Source organism: Castanea sativa, chromosome 8 (assembly GCF_040712315.1).
Source record: "Castanea sativa cultivar Marrone di Chiusa Pesio chromosome 8, ASM4071231v1".
NCBI classification, from domain to species: domain Eukaryota; kingdom Viridiplantae; phylum Streptophyta; class Magnoliopsida; order Fagales; family Fagaceae; genus Castanea; species Castanea sativa.
The window spans coordinates 19,859,885-19,882,883 of record NC_134020.1 but is presented as its reverse complement, the minus strand read 5'-3'; the positions used below and the strand labels follow the sequence as shown (position 1 = coordinate 19,882,883).

At 35.8% G+C, this 22,999-nt stretch overlaps 1 protein-coding gene across 1 annotated transcript; it reads right to left on the bottom strand.

The window, feature by feature from the left end:
• Positions 1-13,192: 13,192 nt before the first annotated feature.
• On the bottom strand, positions 13,193-13,878 carry LOC142605972 (uncharacterized). The gene is made up of 2 exons (XM_075777397.1): positions 13,867-13,878; positions 13,193-13,774 (listed from the first exon to the last, which is right to left on the bottom strand). Exons 1-2 carry the CDS (start codon positions 13,876-13,878, stop codon positions 13,193-13,195), a joined length of 594 nt encoding a protein of 197 aa, XP_075633512.1.
• Between the last annotated feature and the right edge of the window lie 9,121 nt (positions 13,879-22,999).

Here is a 22,999-nt window from a genome sequence, read left to right as displayed (position 1 = left end):
TAACGTTGACTTTCTCTAGCTTTTACAAACTTCCCATTCAATGTAGGAGTGTAGGGCTTCAGCGATTCTGGAGGACAATGAAGTTCTTTTGCTTTGGCTTTGGCTCTGGCCATGGCCATCTTTCTTACTTCTATCTCTAGCAAATCATCATCAGTGGGCTTATAGCCTAGCCCAAAAGTTGGTGTGGCAATAGGGATCGTCAGGTCTTAAACAGTTGGCTTTTTCACAGTTCTCCCCAAATTCATCCCTGGAAGGTAGTTCATTCTCCTCATCATTGCTACCACATTGTTGTTACCATAAGGAGCAAAGTCCATTGAGATCTTCTCAACTTCTTCTTCTTTCTTTTCAAAACCAAGCTTTTCAATCACAAAGTCATCCAAGGTCAATGGCTCTTTCTCAGAATCAATACCGTAAATAGGCTTAGGCACAGTCAGAGTATCCCCATAGATGATCACAATAACTCCTTCATGTGGAAACCGAACCGTTTGATATAGAGAAGAAGGTATGGCCTCTGTGTCATGGATCCAGGGTCACCCAAGGAGCATGTTGAAGCATGATGCTATATTAAGGACCAAAAAATCCACCTTCTTGACCATTGGTCCTATGGTAAGCTCCAATGTTATGGTCCCCAAGGAGTATGTAAGGAACACTGCGTTGGTCTAAACGGCATGGTTTTTCCTTTACAGTCAACAGGAAACAATCCAATGACTTTAGGCTATGAGTTGGTGAGTTCGCCATTGGGTACCCGAATCTAATGAAGACCAATGATCCATGGTTACTACCACCACAAAATTGTTGAAAATGGGTGCATACATTTTTGTTTGGATGGCACACACTATGACAGTTAGGGAAAGATTTTAACAAACAATACATATAACAAATACCATACACCAAAATATAATACAACATCCCATCAAACATAAATAAACAAACAAACAACTATATCATGCAAGACCATGCAAAATAATGGTACACATTTGGTCACTTAAGTCTAATACGAAACTTAGCCCTCAACATCCCCAGTGGAGTCGCCACTGTGAGAGACCTCGCTGTAAGCGCCTCTCCAAAAAGAGAGATTTTTGGAGTGCTTTTTCAAGACACCTCTCTATTTGGGTAAGTGGTGTGGAGTCGCCACTTATTTTTTATACAAAAAAAAAAAAGTAAATACAAAATATATGATTGAATTGTTCTATTCTCATTGATTGAATAAAAAATACATGTTTGAAAAAATTTGAAAATTACATGGCTTTGGGTAACTAATTACATGACTTTTTGTCCTAGTTACATTCTACCCAAAATAAAATAAAAATAAGGCTTAGATCCACCTATCCAAAAGAACTAGATTCGGGGGCTAGGTTACGGAATGGGAAGGTGTTAGGCACCCATTCCGCCTAGACAGAGTCTAGAGAGTCTGGTCTTCTAGCCTCTTGTAACCAATGTACCATTTATGCATGTTATGAATGACATATTGCATATACACAAAAAAAAACTAAATCACATAAGTATATTTATGAATGCATCGCCTTCTTTGTTTAAAAAAAAAAAAAAAACTCAGATCTGTTTTAGTTTGTCATAAAAAAATTTGATTTTTAGTTTGTCAAAAAAAAGGGCCAGATCTATATTGTCATAAAGGAAAAAAAATGGTTTTTGGAGAGAAAATTCATATATGTTTTGGTGATTAAGAAAATTTTGATTTTTACTTTAGAAAACTCAAATCTGTTTTTACAAAATAAAAAAAAAAATGGTTTTACCTTGGTAAAGATCAGATCTATTTTGTGATGATTAAAAAAATGGTTTTTGATAACCAAAAAAAAAAAAAAAAATCAGATCTGTTTTTTTATGTTTAAAAGAATATGGAAAAGTTTTTTTTTTTTTTTTATGAAGAGAATTTCACTCTTAACATAAATTTTAATAAAACAACCATAAACACAATTATGTTTAATCTCTTTCTTTGATTCAAAATCTGCATATGTTAAAAAAATCAGATTTGTATTTAAGAAAGATACAAATCAGTTTTTAATAAGAAAAATCCAAATCTGCATCTAAGGAAGATGCCGATCCGATTTTGTTTTAAAAAAATAATCCAAATCTACATCTAAGAAAGATGCAGATTTGTTTTTTATTGAGAAAAATTCAGATCTACATCCAAGAAAGATGCAAATTTGTTTTTATTTTGAGAAAAAGAATTAGTTATATGCAGATTATAGAAATTAAGATATAGATATCAACAATTACATATAAAAAAAAAAATCAAGATCATGCTTTAACAAACAATGATTAACAATTCATATTAGGGATAAAGAAAAACATGCATCATCATAAACAAGAAGCATAAAAAAGAGAATATGGTGATTGAAAACAACCTCTTGCATGAGCACTCCTTGTTCTTGAGAGGATGTTTTAGGGTTCAAAGAAATTTATTCAATTATTTTTTAAACCTAAAAACCCTAATTTTGGCAGAAAGTATCAGAGAGGATCAGCAAATATAAGCACTTGGAGAGTCTAAAAATGTATGCCTCTCAGAGCACCAAAAAAAGTTTTCTAAATTCTGAGATCCAGTCTCTATTTATAGGGGCCAGAAAACTCTAAAAAATAGCTCTGATGTGTAGAATGCAAATCGAAACTCATCCTTTTGCAAAAAGATCGAAAAACGTGTGCCTTATCGTCACCCAAAGGGCGTTGGGCCATAGTCCAAAAAAGGCCAATTTGGCAATTTTAAAGTGCCGTTCGGCACTCCAAAAGTGCCGAATGGTACTTTGGACACCGAACACACTTTCATGTTCGGGTGCATTTTGAACTCTCTTTCTAGGATTTTTCTATCCAGTCTTTGTATCTAGATGTGTTTTCGTCCTTAGTCTATAATATTTTTATCTCTTTTCTGGATAATTCAGACTTTTTAGGAACAATTATCTTGTAGATAAATCCCTTAAAATAAATCTTGATAAAATTCAGATTATCCATAATTTTATTGCTGTCCAATCATCCTTTTTATTCCTATGCATGCAATCCTATTTTAGACACTAATTATCAACCAATCACAAAATTATTTAATTAATTTTAATTGTCTTACCAATTAGAATTAATTTAAATTAATTGTGTGTGGTCGACTCTTCCTAGACACAATGCATATTGACCGTGCAAACTTAATCATGCGATATCTTTCGATCCGATGATTCGATTCAGAAACTGAACACACCGTTGCGACCATTAGAATCTCATGTCCATTTTTATGATATGCAATGAATAACTTGATGCATGTAATGCAAGAACAAAATGATGCATGTAATACAAAAACAAATTGATGCATGTAATACAAAAACAAATTGATGCATGTAATGCAATCATGATTTTTTTGGGGTACATGGATGGTCATTCCAATCATTTTCCTTTATTAAATCATGGGTGCAAAATCAAGTGTCTACAGAGATGAAGGAAACAATTACAACCTTGATAAGAAGAAGGAAACATGGGGCACTAGGCATGCGTTGGACAAAAAGAAGAATCTCCCAGATCGAAGGCCTAAGTTTACTAGTTTCACTTCCCTTGTAATGCTTATCAACCAAATGTTGATGCAGATAAAGGACAAACCTTCTCTGCAATGGCCCAGACCCATTACTGCAAATTCCACCAGGACCATGGGCATTGCATTGACAAATGCAAGCATCTAAAGGACCAAGTAGAACCATTAATCCGTTAGGGAAAATTGCAGAAGTTTGTTCGAAGAACAGAGCCATATAGAAGACAACAGAGGAACGAGAAGGAAAGGAAGCCAGAGATAGGGGACAATAAAGCCCCCATAGGTGAAATAAGGATGATCTTAGGAGGATTGGTAGTGGGAGGATCCTCCAAATCATTGAAGAAGGTGTATGCGAGAGAGGTAAACAGTGTGCAATCAAGGTTTCCACCTTAAAAAACGCCTAGATACAATGAACCGGACATCATCTTTTCCGAAAAGGATGCTTGAGGTGTTAGACAGCCCCATGACGATTTGCTAGTTACAATGCTCAAGATGGAAGAATTCAACATGCACCAGGTATTAGTAGACAATGGAAGCTCAGCAATCTGCTAGCCTTCCAACAGATGAAGCTAAACAAAGAAAGGCTTCATCATTCACATCCCCATTGTTAAGTTTCACTAGGACAAGGTTATTCCTAAAGGCGTTGTTAATCTAACCATAATTGTAGGTACTTATCCAGCACAAGTCTCCAAGGAGATTGATTTCCTCGTAGTAAATTTCCCATCAACATACAACGTCATCCTTGGACGACCAACACTCAACAAGTTGAAAGCGGCAACATCAACCTATTACCTAAAGGTTAAATTCCCTACTGCCCACATCATAAGGGAAGTTAGAGGACACCAAGTCCTCGCAAGAGAGTGCTATCAAGCTGCCTTAACATCAGGAGAAAACTACTCGTGGATGATAGACGAACCTGAACCAATCCCCGAACCTTCAAAAGTGCCACAAGAAATTAAGGTCGTCTCCAGAGATCCATCCAAAGTCTTGAAAATAGATTCAACACTTTCAACTTTAGAGAAGACGAAGATAACAAACTTCCTAAGAGAGGACCAAGACATTTTTGCCTAGAAGCACGAGGATATGCCAGGTATCGACAGTAGAGTCATCCAACATCGTCTCAATGTTAATCCGGAGCGCATACCATTACAGCAAAGACGAAGAATATTTGCGCCTAAACGTAATAAGGTAGTAGTTGAGAAACTCTTGGAGGCAGGCTTCATAAGGGAAGTATTCTACCCTAAATGGCTAACCAACATAGTGATGGTAAAGAAGAATAATGGCAAGTGGAGGATGTGCGTCAATTTCATAGATCTCAACAAGGCATGCCCGAAGGATAGCTTCCCCTTCAGCTAACTGGTGGATTCAACTGCCGGACACAAGCTCCTAAGCTTCATGGACTTCTTTTTTGGTCACAATCAGCTTATAATGGACGAGGAAGATCAAGAAAAGATTGCATTGTTAGGACATATGTGATTCATGTTAGGAACATATGTTAACATTTTATGTAATTGGCTAATCCTTTGACAAAATGCACTTTACTTGTATTTGGGTAGATCTAGGATGTGTTTAATGCTTCAAGAAACAATGTTTCAAGTTCAAGTGTTAAAACCATGCAAGTCTGTCCAAGAATCAAGTGAAGAAGCGTTGTTCATTAAAGCTTAACAGCTAGTATTTATTGAGATTTTAAAGAGCTGCTTCAGCCTGAGGCTCAACAGCTACTCGATAAATAGGGTATCTATTAAGATTTATGAAGTTCAATTTTTCAAAGCAGATTTTCATCCAATCCATGAATGTATGTTTGGGCTTTCTTTTATCACAACCCTAAACATATATAAGGATTATTTTAAGGGTCGTCACAGGTTGCACAGTTGCACAAGAGTACAATTCCACAAGTGTGAAGAAAAGTGTGACCAGAAACCTAGTTTGCCCTAGTTCTTAAAGAAGCTGTTGTGTTTGTACACCATAGGGTTTTGTGACCAAGAAACTTCATGATCTTCATTGTGTGATGAACAGAAGAACTTTGCGGCCAATATCCTTCTCAAGTTGGTGATCAAGTCGAGTACTGGGATTCACGCATCTTTTGGTTAGTCACGTATTAGAAGTTGTGCAATACAAGGAGAGATTATCACTACAGAACAAATCTAATTGGGTATTGGGGTAAGGGTTCAACTGTAGATTGGTATAAGGTACTGGGATTCCTTTACTTGTAACCGCTTGTTGTGATAATAGTGAATTCTCGAGAGTGGTGATCTTAAAATCTCCCGATGGGGGTTTTTGCCGTGTAGGTTTTCCCTATTCCTAAACAAATCACCGTGTCATTTATTTTCTGCTGCATATTTAATTAATTGGTGATTTTTTTGTGCTGCAATGTACATTGCATGTTAATTTGATTAATTAATAAAACTTGACTAATTAATCAATTAATCCATCACAAGGGGTCAATACGTTTTTGACCTATCATGCATTCATCACTAGCCAAGGGTTATATTGTTACAAGGTGATGCCTTTCGGACTGAAGAATGCTAGGGCCACATATCAGAGGTTGGTGAACCGCATGTTCTCTCATCAGATAGGAAGAAATGTGGAAGTATATATAGATGATATGCTGGTGAAGAGCAATGACAAAGTAAACCACTTGGACGACCTAAGGGAAACCTTTGACACACTATGTAAGTATAAGATGAAATTAAACCATACAAAGTGTGTCTTTGCTGTCTCAACAGGGAAATTCTTGGGATTCATGATATCTCAATGGGGCATAAAGGCCAAACAAGACAAAGGCAATAATGGAGGTAAAGTCCCCTAAAATAGTAAAGGAAGTATAGAGCTTAGTAGGAAAATTTGTGGCATTGAACAGATTCGTCCCTCAAGCGAAAAACAAGTATCTACCCTTCTTTAAAGTCTTGAAGAAGGCCTTTCAATGGACAGACGAATGTGAGGAAGCCTTGGCGAAAAAGAATACCTAACACTGCTGCCATTGTTAAGCCTTTCAGTAACAAGAGATAAGCTGCAACTTTATTTGGCAGTATCCAACACAGTAGTAAGCTTGGCATTGATTAGAGAAGAGAAAGATGCATAGAGGCTAGTATACTACACCAGCCAAGCATGACGATTTGAAGACAAACAATAATGGGACCACTCACTATAGGTGAATGATGATTTTGTATGAATGATGATGATGCCGATAACCGCTCCATGGCCTTTCGCCCAATGGGAGATCGACATAATGGAACCACTCCCTATAGGAAGGAAGCAGTACAAGTTCCTCATTGTCGCAATCAATTACTTCATGAAGTGCGTGGAAGCTGAGCCAACAACAACGATCACAGAAGCCAAGATCACCAGTTTTGTATGGAAGAACATAATCAGCAGATTTTGGAATCCTAATGTAATCATATCAAACAATGGGAGGCAGTTTGACAATCCCAAGTTTTGAAAATTTTGACAAGACTTAGGCATCAAGAACCACTACTCCTCTCCAAGACACGCTTAGGCTAATGGCCAAATCGAAGTGACGAATAGAAGCATGCTCAAAATTATTAAAACTCGGCTTAAGGGGGCAAAGGGTGCAGGCCTGAAGAGCTGCCTAACGTCTTATAGGTGTACAGGATGACCACAAAAGTGTCAACGGGAGAAACGCCATTCAGACTGACGTTTGGAACTGAAGTCGTCATACTAGTGGAAGTAGGACTGACAAACATCCGGGTCAAGGCGTATGAAGAGCAAAAAAACCAGCAAGAACTCAACAACAATTTGGATCTGATCGACGAGGTGAGAGACGAGGCTATGAAGCGGATGGCAAAGTACAAGGGAGCAATGGCCAGATACTAAAACAAGAAGGTGAAGGTGAGAAGATTCAACATAAGTGACCTCATCCTTAGAAAAGTCTTGCAAGCAATAAAAGACTCGTCCCAAGGGAAGTTAGGTCCAACATGGGAAGGACCCTACTAAGTCATTCATCACTCCAGAGAAGGATCATACTACCTGAAGACCTTGGATGGCGAAGAACTACCTCGACCATGGAACATAGAAGACTTAAAGAGATACTATCAGTAAGAATCCCCAAGTATCTCAAAATGCTTACTTTCATTTAGATGTATTTCCTCTTTTTATTATTGTTTGTCTTACATAGACGAAGGAATATTTTGTCTCTCTATCAATAAAACATGGGTAGAACTACTATTTAGGAATTATGCGTAGTTGATTTTATGGCCAAATCGTCATTGATACATGAATTAGAAAAAGTACTAATACGTATTAACAAACACCACTCATGCATGAGAACAGTTAATAATACATAATAAAATCGTCATTCATACATGACGACCTAAAAATTATTAATACATAACAAAATTGTCATTCATACATGACTTAAAATGAAGTTATTATTACATAACAAAATCATCATTCATACGTGACTTAATAAAAGTTATTAATACATAACAAAATCGTCATTCATACATGACTGAAAATCGTCATTCATACATGACTTGTTAATACATAACAAAATCGTCATTCATACATGATACGTGACTTAATACATAACAAAATCGTCATTCATACATGACTTAAAATCGTCATTTATATGTGACTTAGTAACAGTTATTAATACATAATAAAATCGTCATTTATACATGACTTAATAAAAGTTACTAATACATAACAAGTATTTCATTCATACATGACTCAATAAAAGTTATTAATATCGTCATTCATACACGACTTGAAAGGAAGTCATTTAACACATAACCTCACCATCATTCATACATGACCTAAAAATAGATTCAAGGATAAAAATATTCATAAATTATATGCTCAAAACAAGCGAACCCGAAAGATTATCCAAAAGATCGTTCAAAGAAGAAAAGTAAAATAGACATGCTCAGAAAAATGAGCCCTAAAAATGATAATGTTTTTGCCTTACAAAAAAATGAAGGTAAAAAAGAATCAAGGGAGACCGGAAGGGGATAGATCATTTGGGGCATTCTCAGTAGTATCTGACATTACCCCGTCCTCAACTGCAGCCTCAATAGGACGATCCGTTAAGATTTCCTTCTCCACCTCTTCCATGTTGAGCTTGGAGAAGTCCATCTCAGGCTTACGGAAAAGTTCACAACCGTCCACGTAGTAATCGTAGAGCTTGTCTAAGAACTCATTCAAAGCCTTAAACTTCTCCACCGCTTCAAGACCCGTCTTCTCGACCTTCTTGAGGGCCTCATCAATTTGCTTATCCTTCAGTTTCAAAAATGCCTTCTCAGTGTCAATATTCTTCTTCAAAGTCTTCAGACGATCATTGTCCTTCTTGGCTTGTTAGCAAGAGCAAAGATTTAGATAGTCAGTGACTCATTCTCTGCAGAAAGAGAAGCAATCCTAGATTGAGCTTCAACTAAATTCTTGTCATAGTACAAGTACTTTCCTAAGATGTACAAAGACATTCCCAACACCTGCAACAACAAATAGGTGACAGCTCCAAAAAAAAAGAAAAAAAAAGAAAGAAAGAATAAAACAAGGGTGTGCATAAGAGACAAGGACACATACCTGCATAAGTTTATGAACGTGTGACGACATCAGCTCAAAGGGAGGTTTTCCCATCAAAGGCTTTAAATCCTCCACGGAGATTGAGTCATGGGCATTCTGCGTCGCAATCCCTGTGTCCTCCCAAAAAGTGGCAATCAAGACCTTGCTCATGGCTTTGGCCTTAGAGTCGCCACCACGAGAGATGATCAACTCCAAGGAATAAGTGGGCAAGGCAAGATGGCGGTCTTGAAACTTGGCCACCAACGAGGTCACCACAGCATCATCTTTGGACAGTTCACTCTCCCTCTGACGTTTCCTCAACAGAAGGCCACGAGATAGACCAGCCTTGGCTTTCTTCTCATGAACCTCGGCGAGTTTGGCTTTGCTAAACCTAGTCTTCATTCCTAAAAGAAAAAGAAGGAAGAGATGATTCCTTAAATAAAAAATAAAAAAGAGAAAACATCATTGGTGTGCTTACTCTTTCTTACGATCTTAATGTTCTTTCGAACTTTGCTGGAAGGTTTTGGACCGAGAAAGTGGAAAAATAAATATTGGGGGGAGATGAGCTTGTCAAAATCCTTGATGGTCACCAAATACTCCTTAACCTTCTCTAGACGAGCATGATATCGCTTTTTCAACTTAGGACAAAGTTTATCTACACCAAAAAATAGCAGACAACAGATTTAGAAAGCAACGAACACACGAGCATAGAAACACATAAACGCGATTATGAATAAAGGACGCACCAAACACAGGGCTTCCCCAACTATGAAGCAACTTGGGAGCTTCACTCGGATCCTCACTAGGTACGGCCTCCCAAACTTCACTAGAGTCGAAGAAAAAGCTCGTCTTCCAGTTTCGAAAAGAAGAAAGGGAATCAATAATTAGCCTTGAGCTCCTATCCCAAGGTTTGAACTCCCAATAACCAAGATCCTTGAAGCGTCTTAAGTGGTACAAGTGCAAAAATTCATCCATCCTAATGGTGTCTCCATCATTAGCTGACATCCACAACACCATACAGCAAATAACTATCCTCCACGAGTTAGGGACTAGTTGGGCAGGAGCGAGCAGCAAATGGCTAAAAAACTCCCTAAGAAATGGGTGGATAGCAAAGCAAAGACCAATGACAAAGTTAGCCTCGTAGAAGCACACATTGTTAGCATAAGAATGGCAAGCTCTATCATTGTCATTAGGGATCCTGACCCTAAACGACAAAGGAAATTGAAACCTATTCTTGATTCTATCCTCGTTTTTCCCTTTCAAAGCACAGCCAATATCCTAAGCTTTGTAGGGAGTGGACGAAGAAGTGACCTCAAGAGCCCTACGGTCCTCAGACAAGGACAAACATGTCTCATGTTCACTAGACCTAAATTCACCCTCTCCAGACATTATCAAAGATTGGGAAATCCCCATAGAACGATGAACTAAAGGAAAAAGGAAATGCAAGGTGAACCTAAAAGGACCATCTCTACCCGCGAAAAGCCCAACCTTGAGGCGTTGTCCACCTATAACCTCAAGAAAACTACTCAAGCGAGCGAAGAAAAAAGAAATTGAGGGACAATCCGACCTAACCACAGAATAGTCTACCATTAAAGAATGAAAAATAGAGAAAGAAAACGTGAAAGACTTACCTGAAGATGAGAGGGGAACGAGGGAGGCTTAAGGAAAAAAGAGGCTCTAGGGCAATTGAAATGCCACGAAGAAGGAAAGAGCAAAGCAAAAAATGGAAAGAGAAGAAAAGGAGGGAAAAAGGCAGGATAAATGGAAGAACATGAGTAGGCAATAATTTACAATAAATGCGCCAAACGCAGGATACGAAACAACAGACGGGTATGTTCTTATCTTATCTCAAAGACGAGAATACAAACAGGGGGCAGCTGATGAGTCAAAAATAACTTGGGATTGTCTTTCCATGTTAATGATGATCCAAACGAGCGTTACACATTTATTGCGTGCATTGATGATGAAACATAACAGACAGAGCAACGGTAACAAGTGAGTTGTGCACTTCAGAGCTCCCATTGATGGCATACTAACCGTTGCCCATAAATGCTGAGATTCATTATCCATTAAGACAGGAAACAAAAGAAAGGAACTACATAATCCAAAGTTACGCACAAATACTGATCAAAAAAACTACTCCAAGTGATTTTCTCTCAAAACAACTTCCTCATTTTCTGACTTAAGCATCAGAGTGTTTTTGGCACCACCACACCAGTATATTACACTTCTTTCCCAAGCTTTCTTGCAAGTTTGCACCGGAGACACGACCAACCATGGGATCATCCATCCAGTGAAACGAGGTCCTCAACTTGGTGATTTATCGCATCATCACCAATAATCCAAGTTTAAATTATACTACATGATATTATTAAAAAAATAAAAAGGAAAACTACTAATTATTATCCCCCAAATAGAATTAACAACTGAATCACTAAGAGATGACCATTAAAGATCTCGTGCTCTGCACACAATTATTGCCTGCTTCACTATTATGTTGTCTTGTAGGAATTGAATCTCGATTAGCACCGTTGAAGCCTCTATCTTTCCTATCATTTAGCCTAACAAAATTATAAAGAGCCATAGTAGCAGATACAGTAAGTATTTGGATATGGATTGGAAAAGATAGCATATTTTTTATAATTCTCCATTTATTCTTCCACACACCAAAAGTCTGCTTAATCACACATCGAAGAAATGAGTGAGCATGATTAAATTTTTCATGTTTGCTTCTAGGTCTTCCACCTCTCATTTGAAAATCCTGAAGATGGTAAGGTATCCTCTTGTATGGAGGCAAACAACCTTTCTTCATTGGGTATCCAGAATCAACTACATAATATTTTCCTTGAAAAAAAAATTCAATTAAAACTAACACACACACACAATATGTCATTGTAATGAACAATTGATTAACCAATTACAAACCTGGTGGTGGATTTGGAAAGAAATGGTATCAAGAAATGGAGGTGTCGTGTGTTGACCCTTCCCATCTAGGCAAAATAGATGTGAATAACATATCAAAGTCGCATGCAACCATCACATTTTGGGTTGGATATCCCTTTCTTCCATAGCAAGGAATGGACTTATTAGTAATTACAACCACTACCACATGTGCAATATCAATCGCACCAATGCAATCCTAATGGAAACATAAACAGTTTTCAATTCCACATGCATTGTATTATCTTATACACAATAACACTTATTCAAATATACAATGTTACACATACCTGGAAATGTCGCCAATAAATTGGATGGTCAATTGGGTTGAATCTTCAGTAAAAGTTGGATCAGAAGACTTTAAATATACAGCTACATGGCTAGCACCCAAAAGAGTGACCATCTTCTCAAAATGTCTACTTATAGTTTCACCCGAATGTTGAAATATTTCTTAAACCATTCATTTACATGTTTCATGACCAAGTATCAGTAAATAGATAGCCACTAACTCTTCTAACTTTATATACCTTGAATGTTGAAGTTCATATTCATGTTGTAAAACTTGATACAAATTATGAAATACCTATTTTTTCATTCTAATCATTTTGTAACATAATTTCTTATTACCTTCCACGCAACGTCTCACCTAAACCCACCATGTTTGTTCAGAATCATAACAAGAAGTCTTATTAAAGTACTTATTGAAATATGTCACAGCTGTTTCACATATAACTGCCACAAGCTGATAAAATTCATCATCAGAATTGTTGTTACTATCATCATCATCAGAATCATTGTCACCGTCATCATCATTGTCACTATCATCACCATCTTTATAATTACCATCATTCAAGTCATCACCATCATTACAATGCCTTTTGTAATTCCCTTCTATTAACAATTCCATAAAGCCACTCTCATGATTACCATTATAATCATCCATATTTATGTAGCCTATACAACAAAGTAACAAATAATCAACCATTGCTTTTAAAATGCAACAATAACACTTTAATACAAATTTCAAATATACTTACATTACACATAAATTAGTCTGAAGTTAATACAACATTGCTAATACAACATAGCACATAAAATTAGTCCAATGCTAATACTAAATATCACATAAATTAGTATAAAGTTAATACAACATAGCTAATACAAAATAAGGCTAATATTAGTTGTAAGCTAATATAGAATAGCACATAAGGTTTGTCACTTCTTTTGTTTCAGAAGCATTCTTTGTAGCCATTGCAGCTGTGACTCTAGCTCCTTGAACATTAGAAACATCTCTCTATGTGACCTTTTCATTAAGACATAGGAAATTTGAATAACAAAATTTGGGTCTTCCTTCACTGTAGGAAGTGTTCTCACAATCTCCATGACATTGCCAATTGAACTTGGTGACTCTTGAGAAATAGCTAAAGACCTATTCTCACATACATTTATTAATTGACTAAGATGATCGTCCAATTTTGCAACTCCTCCTATCTTCTTCTTTTTCTCCTGTAAGGAGGGTATTGATTCACTAGTTCGCTTTTGTCCTAAACTACTTGATTGACTAGTATGGCCTTGCAGTAAACTATCAATGTCCATATTCATGTCACATTGATTATCCTTAAATTTGGAGCTACCAGATGAATCGCCAACACCCTCTTGTGGCATTGTTGGAGGTAGTGTGTTTGAAAAAGAGGTCCATGCAATTACTCCAGTTGCTGTAACATCTCTAGACATTCTATCAAGTTGTTGTAAATTCTCTAGACCTTTTTTTCGAAATTTTGAAGCTTTGGGTACTTCCTACAAAATGCAATTGTCATTACACTCATATTACAACAATATACAAAATTATATGCAACTAACTACATATTAATAAAATACAAACAACTCACCTTCAACTTCATGTCCCACCAATCATCACTAGCATCAATCGTTCCCTTTATTGCATCCCAAACCTAAACATGTGTTATGATCCTTCAATTTTTTCCACACTTTCCAATCTGTCTTTAACATATCCCACCTATTTTTTAACTGGTCCTTATCATAGTTTTTACCAGTCATATAATAGAATTTGGACACCAAATTGTTCTAACCTTCGGGATTAAAAGAAGCACTTTTTTTTTCTATTCCCAACTTCAATCTCTTCCACACAAAGGTCACAAAATATAGTTGTAAAAATTGGGTTGCTCCATAATGTTCTTACTTTTTTTGCTTTGGAGTTGGAAGTGGTATTTTTAGCCATCTATGGAGTTGAGCAGCCATAAGAAATGCAAAAAATAGAACACAAAAGGGCTAGATTTCCAATTAGAAATACTTAGTATAAAAGTGCTTATGGAGTCTGGAAAGAGCAAATCTACAATAAGTGAGACAATCACATCACTAAGTCTACATGACTAGTATGATTTATTTTTGTACCTTCTCAGTTAAATAAGTGTCAAGGTTGAAAATATAGATCCATTCCAAATGTAATAAAAAAAAAAGGTTAAAATGAAATTAGCACTAAAAAATTGGCAAGCTAATGTTCAATAATAGTCTCAAACAATCCAAATGCCCTATTGGTTAACTTAATTTTCTTGTGTTTGTCTAGTTACTTTGAACTAAAAGAATTCATAATATTGCAATCTAGTGGATTGTCACTAATTGTTCAGGTATACACATGGTCATTTCGATATTCTGCTGAGCTAGTGAAATTTGATTACTTAAACATGTTAATATGTAAATGTATTGAAAGCAAAGGAGTAGCAACTCAACTATCTTAGATTATGTAGACTATTAAACACTCTTTTTCACACCAATAACTGATCTTGGCATGTGGTTACTAATATTTTGTATAACAAAAGAACACCACATAGGAAAGCGGAGTGTTATCAATTATTTCAAGAATCACATATTTCAAACAAATACACAGGCTTGTTTATACAAGGTTGGAGGAACCAATGTAATGCAGCTCATGAGCATATTTTAGTTTATTATTTCTACCTCATTATAAAACACAGAAAGTCATTATAAGAATGACATCACAAAACCACTCATTCAAATAAGAAATAAACACAAAAGCTTAAAACATTGAGAGATGATTGTTTAACCTATCTACCATTAGTAGAATAAGACTGAAATTTTCAAGAAAAAATGAGTTTGAAACTACTAAAGTTTTGTTAGTCCATACCCATTTCACACTATAACGATAGGAACATCACCAAACAATGTGATTTAAAATTCAACATAACATCTTCAATTATAATACTAAAAACAACAATTCAACACAACAGACTTAAAATTCTTCACTTATTTCCCATCCACATTTTCAATTTTATTTTCCTCATGTTTTCTTAGCAATCAAAAAAAAAAAAAAGACAATCAAAAGAGAAATTTCAGTGCCCACAATTTTTTTTAGTACCCAAAAGAGAAAAGAAAAGTAAAGAAGATTTGTGAGATTTTTGGAAGAAGAGCAATATTTGTTTTGAGGCAGAAATAAATAAATAAATAATATCTAGGGCATGCATAGATCATATAAATAGCAAGAACAAATAGAGCATGCATAGATCATGTAAATAACCAAAGCATGCACAATCTGAAAAAATTTTGACAAATATTTCAAAATCTATGGTGGTACTTGGTGGTTTTTGGTAGCAGATCAATGTTGCTTGGCGTCTTGTTGATCAAAAACTCTACCTTCAAAAGGTTTTTCTTAGATTAGATATATAGGACATAAATAAAAAAAATAAAAATAAAAATAGAGAGGAGAAGAAGAAGAATCAAACCTTTAGCAGCACAGAGAAAAGGAACCCAGTAGCAACAAAGGGAGCTACATAGAAGAGTTTGTGAGACCTGTGGTTCTGGGGCTACACATAACATGTGATCTATCTTTTAAACAAAGGGTTTAAAATTGGGTTTTTAAGAAAAATAGTGGACAACTTGGGAAATGACTGAACCTTCCAACAGTAATATTTATAACACACTTGTGGTGTATTGTAATTGCAGCTCCCCAACTGCCACGCAATAACTTGTGCCTTCTTTGTATTTGGAAAAATGTGCTTTTTTACAATGCATATTTGCAATACGTTACCAAAACGTAATTTGGGTTTCAACTGGAAAAGTGTATTTTGGCTCCTTAAAGTGGAACCAAATGCACACTGAAGTTATTAGAATGTAGATCTCTCTAAATAGAAAGATATTTTCTTATTGAATCAAAAATGAAAAACTGAGAGAGCGTACAAATAAATATCTACTCTAGTGTTTATATACTACAACAAAGCATTTACAAAGCAAAGAGAAAGAAAACTAACAAAACAGAATAACTTAGTCCATTAACAACACTAACTAACCCCACTAATTAACCGCTTTAATACTCATCCAATAGGAAATTGACAGCTATCTTTCTTTATAACAAATTTTGGTTTACAACTTCGCACATGTTGATTTCGTGTTTTCATTAAACAAAACGCAATAGTTTACTTGATTTCATTATTCCTTTTGGCAAAGCAAATAGGTGTCGTTTTCATTTGCTATTTACTGCCTTCATTAAAGGGAACGACACCATTTGATGTTTCAACTTTCTTCTTACAAAATGATCTCGTTTTGACTGCAGGCTCTCCTTTCTCTTCTGATGCAACTTCAACACTCCCCCTGAAGTCCTGAACGTCAAGTTCTAGGACTTGAACTGATGAACAAGTCTTTGAAAATTTTGGAAAAAAAATATCTATCAAACCCAATTTTCTAGAAAGTCTTGTGAAAGTTAAAATTCCCAAAGTCTTAGTAAATATATCTGCCACTTGAGAATTTCTTGCAACGTGAAAGGTTTTAATCATACCCTCCTGAATTTTGTCTCTCACCAAGTAACAATCAACCTCAATATGTTTTGTTCTCTCATGGAAAACATGGTTGGTTGCAATATGTTATGCAGCCCGGTTATCACAAAATAACATAACAGGTTTGGGATGATATATCTTCAAGTCTTTGAGCAATTGTAGCACCCAAGTAATTTCACAAGCCACATTAGCCATGGCCTTGTATCTAGTTTCAGCAGATGACCTGAAGACAACACCTTGCTTCTTTGATCTCCAAGAAACCAAAGCTTCTCCCAAAAATATTGCATAGTCTGTTAGAGACCTCATAGTGTCAAGGCAACTTGCCCAGTCAACATCACAGAAGGATTTTATATGCAAATTCAAATTGTTAGGAAAGAAAATTTCTTTTCCCTGTGAACCTTTGATATATTGAAAGACTCTATTGACAGCTAACATGTGAGGCTCTCTTGGTTCTAATTGAAATTAACTGAGCCTATGTACAACATATGTGATATCTGGCCCGGTCAAGGTTAAATACAAAAGTCTCACCATCAATCTTCTATATTAAGTAAGATCAGCATTAAGTTTGCCCTTATGCTTTGACAACCTCAAGTTCTGCTCCATGGGAAACTTAATAGGCTTAGATCCTAGAAACCTGTATCTTTCAGAATTTCCAAAGCATATTTCTTTTGGTTCAAACTGATGCCTTCATCATTTCTTGCCACTTCAAGACCTAAGAAGTATCTCAAAGATCCAAGGTCCTTCAAACCAAACATTTTATCAAGAAGCTTCCTCAAATTGTTAACACAAATAGTATTATTTCCAGTTAACAAGATGTCACCCACATAAACCAAAGGTATAGTGAATGAAGATCCTAGGTGTAAGTAAAGAGTAAATAGTCAAATTTTGATTGTACAAAACCCATCTCCAAAATGGTTGGAGAGATTTTCAAACCATTGTCTAGATGCTTGTTTGCGACCATATAAACTCTTATTTAACTTGCACACTAAATTCTCCCCCTTGCCGTGAAAGCCAGGTGGTAAGCACATGTAAACTTCCTCATCCAAGTCCCTATGTAAAAATGTATTATTTATGTCCCTTTGATGTAAAAACCACCCTTTCACAGCAGCTAGAGCCAACACAATCCTCACTGATACAGTTTTAGCAACTGGGAAGGTCTCAGAATAATCCAAGCCTTCTCTTTAAGTGTACCCTTTTGCTACAAGTCTGGACTTGTACCTCTCAATGGTTATCCAAGTGTTATTAAGTTCCAAAGTAGCTATCTCTTTATCCATGGCTGCACTCCAATTAGATGATTGAACTGCCTGATGGAAGAAGACAGGCTTTGATGGAGTAGCAATGACAATCATGACAAAAGAGTGAAAGGTAGGTCCAAGATGGAAGCAACTTAAACCATCTAAGATATCATAAGGAAGACCAGGAGCAAGTTTGGTATTAATAGACTTACAAGAATAATCTAAGAGGTGGCTATGAGGGTGATGAGGTCTAGTGAATTAAAATAGGTGGATCAAGAGGTGGAGGAATTGGAGAAGAATAAAAAAATGGAGGAATTAGAGAAGGAGAAAAATATGGAATAGTGTTTTTAGATATTATAATGGGATTAGTATCTGCAATTGTGTCTACAATGGGATCAAGATTTGCAGATTGTGTATTTCTGTAGTAATGTCTAGTTCTACAGCAAGATTAGAGTGAAAATAAGGTGATGAAAAGGAAGGTACCGATGATTAATCATAGAGATTAGGAACACAATGCAAAAAAACAAAATAATCAAGATATGTGGAAGAAGGAACAGAAGTAATGGATTAATGAGAAGTGACAACATAAGGAAATATATGTTCATACAAGATGATATCTCTAGAAATATGAATAGAATTAGATTCAAGGTCTAAAATCTTATAACATTTAATGCCATGGGGATAGCCTAAGGCAACACACTTTCTAGCCCTAGGTGCAAATTTGTGTCTATTGCATGGTAAGGTGGAAATGAAACACAAGCAATTAGAACATCTTAGATGACTATAAGATGGTGGAGTAAGGAAAAGAAGCTCATAAGGACTCTTGTTGCCTAAAAACTTGGAAGGAATCCTGTTAATTAGGTATATTGCAGTAATTATAAAATCACCCCATAAGGATAAAGGCACCTGAGATTGAAATTTTAAGGCTCTTGCAACATTGAGTATGTGTTGATACTTTCTCTCAACAATGACATCTTGTTGAGGAGTATCAACACAAGTCAATCGATGTATAATGCCATTTGTTTGAAAAAATTATCTTAAGAAAAATTTGGTGTCATTATCACTTCTAATGGTTTTGATTTTTGTATCCATGAAAAACCTGCATTTGTCACAAATTCATACCAATCCACCGAATTGTTTGAATTTTGATGTAAAAGGCTAAGTATTGACCATATTAGCAAATTGTGGAATTAAGGCTTGTGTATCAAATTTATGTTTTAGCAAATAAACGCAAGTGCATCTAGAATAGTCATCCACAAGTGTCAAAAAATATTTGAAACCTTCAATAGTACAAGTAGAGGAAGGACCCGTGAGGTCACAATGTACAAGTTCAAAAGGATTTTGAGAAACATGAGTACTTGATGAAAAAAGAAGTATTTTTTGCTCGGAGAAATAACATACATCATAGCAATGTGATTTATTTGAAACATTAGAAAATACAAGTTTATTCAGTAAAGCTAGCTTTGAATGAGAAGGATGACCTAAATGACCATGTCACAAGTTTGAGGATGAAGAGTGTCTAGTATGAACAACTAAAGCAGTGTGAGAAGGAAGATCTTGCAGCAAGACCTCTACACTCTTTACTAAGACCAATCATGCTCTAGCGAGCAAGGTCTTGGATAAAACAACAGTTACCAAGAAATATAAGGAAACAAAAGTAAGATTTGGTAAGCTGACAAATTGATGAGTTTGAAACTAAAGGAAGGTACACATAAGACACCAGTAAGTGTTAAAGTAGAAGAAGTTTGCATAGTGCCATGTTTTACTATGGCTTGCTCCCCATTTGGCAAATAGACACAAGATTGAACAACAAAGGTTATTGTAGTGAGGTGAGCCATTGAATGAACCATATGATTAGTGGCTCTAGTGTCAATAACCCAATCACTGGATTTGTAAGCATGTCTATCAACAACATGTGCAAAAAAAATAGTGAGACAAATTTGATGGAATCCAATAGGGATTACCTAAGAAATTGGAAGGGAATGAGGATGAAGATGTTAGATTTGGTGTTGGCTAAAGTGAAGAAGTAGAAGCCATCACAGAAGAAGCTTGATGAGTAGGTTGAGTACTAGTACTTGAACCTAAAATCTCCTTAAGAAATGACAGAAAAGAAAGCAACTACTCACATTGGACTTATGATGTGGGACATTGAGGCATAGTAACTTGTGGTGATGGAGTCACATACTAAGTAGGAAAGAAATTTTGTGGTGAAAAGTTCATAGCTTTAGGTTGAGAACCACCATTTCAAAAAGAAATTCAGATTTTGAGTAGAAAAATCTAGACTCCCCAAATTTCCTGATGGCAAGGCAGCTGAAACTTGGTTAGCTGTAGGCCTATTTCCTCCTCTTGGTTATAGCTTAGAGGATTTCCATGGAATTTATAGCACTTATCTGCTATGACCTGTGAGTCCACAATAAGTACAAATTGGATTCTCCTTTTTAGAATTTCCACCTTTCTCACCATGATATCCTTGACCTTGATGGCCTTGTCCTTGTTACCCTTGACCTTGATGTGCTTTAGCATTGTATTCAGTGTTAGCATACATAGTAGCAGCCTCAATTGGGTATACTACATTGAATCCATGACCTATACCTCTTCTTTTTTCTTCTTGCAAAATCAAAGAACAAACCTTATTGATGGAAGGAAGTGGTTTAGCCAACAAGATCTGACTATTCAAATTTCCATAGCTATCATTCAATACCATTAAAAACAAAAACAAAAACAAAAATCTTTATATTGAGCCTGCATCTGAGATTGCTCAGAACCACAAGTAAAAGTACAGGTAGTAAAAGGCTGGTAATTGGTAAATTCATCCCAAAGAGTCCTGAATTTGGTGAAATGAGAACTCACTAAGATTGGTCCTTGCAAAAGATGAGAGATTTCCCTCAAGAGTTCATACAATTTTGGAGAATTTCCTTGAAAAAACCCATCTCGAAGATCAATCCACAAATCCCTAGTAGTGTTTATGTACATCACACTTGCACCAATCTCTTTGTTGAGAGAATTGGTTAACCATGACAGGACCATGGTATTGCATCTACACCAAGAATTGTATAATGGTGAAGATGGATCTAGTATAGGAATCAAACCATTCCTAAAACCAAATTTTTTTCCTAGCACTTAGAGCCAAGAATGGAGATCTATCCAAACATATGTAATTCTCTGTTCCAATCAGTGGTTGTGACGCAAGCATAATCCCCGGGCTTTTAGTTATTGGAAGAAAGTAGGGATTGTTTGCAAACTCATTAGCCATTGATGTACTAGAAGAAGGTAGGGTTTGTGAAGGATTGGTTGTAGTGGTTGCAAAATCAAAAGCCATGATTGAGCTATTGAAGCTCTGATACCATATTAGAATGTAGAGCTCTCTAAATAGAAAGATATTTTTCTTCTTGAATAAAAAATGTGAGAGCATGCAAATAATTAAATATTTGCTCTGGTATTTATATACTACAACAAAGCAATTACAAAATAGAGGGAAATAAAACTAACAAACAGATTAACTAACTCCACTAACAACCCTAACTAACCCCACTAATTAACTGCTTCAATACTCATCCAATAGGAAACTGACAGTTGTCTTTCTTTATAATAGATTTTTGTTTACAACTTCACACATGTTGGTTCCGTGTTTTAATTAAACAAAATGCAGCCGTTTCCTTTATTTCATTATTCCTCTTGGCGAAGCAAATTGGTGTCATTTTAATTTGCTGTTTACTGTCTTCATTAAAGGGAACTACACCATTTGATGTTTCAGCTTTCTTCTTACAAAACCATCCCATTTTAGGGTCCGTTTGGTTGGAGATGTGGGAAAGAGGGAGGATATAAAATATTTTAATTTCTCTCATTTTTATTTGGTTGGGAGTGAAAACATGGAGAGACGGAAAAATTGAGCTTGTATAAATTTACACATATATCCTTGTTAAAAAATAATAGCCAATTGAAACAAAAAGTGACAAACAACCAAAAAAAAATACAATCACCCAAATTTATTAAAAAATATAAATCATGTCTAGAAAAAAAAATCACATCTAAAAAAAAATAAAAACCGGAATGAGAACAAAAGAAACACTTAACAAGGGTACGGAACACTTAACACTTAACACTTAACAACTTATTAAAATTGGAATTAAAAAAAAACACACATACTGAAGAAGCCCCATGTGCAAGTTGCACATGAGCATTTTTGTCCTTCACCTATAAGATTTCCCCCCACCAAATTTTCTTTCTATTTTGGAGAGATAACTTTTTGGTAGGCCCAGGTGGGCTCCACCATCATTTTCTCCTCTCCCCCTCTCAACCAAACACCCTTCAAAAAGTTTTCCCTCCTTAAAATTTTTTTTATTTCATCCTCCCTAAAAGTCACTCAACCAAATACACTCTTAGTTACAGGCTTTGCTCTCTCTTCTAATGCAAAAAGTTCAAGCAATTCTAGTTTTATCACCAGGTGGAGCTTCGAAAGCCTACTAAGAAAAACACCCATGAAAGGCTTCAACTTTGAGTTGAACAACTTGCTCAAGGATGGGCAAAGAAAATTTCTGACTTCTATCCAGTCATTGCGGAAGCGTGGGCCATTATTTGGTGTGCTCGACCGGTAGAAGATCTGGATCTTATGGAATTATATTTGAAGAAGACAAGTAATGTATGCGATGAAGCTCCAGCCAAATAATCAACTAGTACTTCCTGGAAACTTCAATATGCTCTTTATATAATATCACGAAGTGAATTTTGACCTATCCAAAAAAAATAAAATAAATAATAAGTGAATTTTGAGGCTGTTCTTCATCCTTGTCCTTTCCTTCAAGACACTGCCAAGTCTTGAGGGATTGTAAAAATATTTTGAAATTTTGTTTTTCATGAATTTCCGGAATACAACTAATATAGTACTCCAAGTGGATAAATAATTTAAAGGTTTTTTTTTTGGGGGTAAAGGATTTAAAGTTATGACGTACACTTTGCAATTGCACCATATAGATACTCTCCCC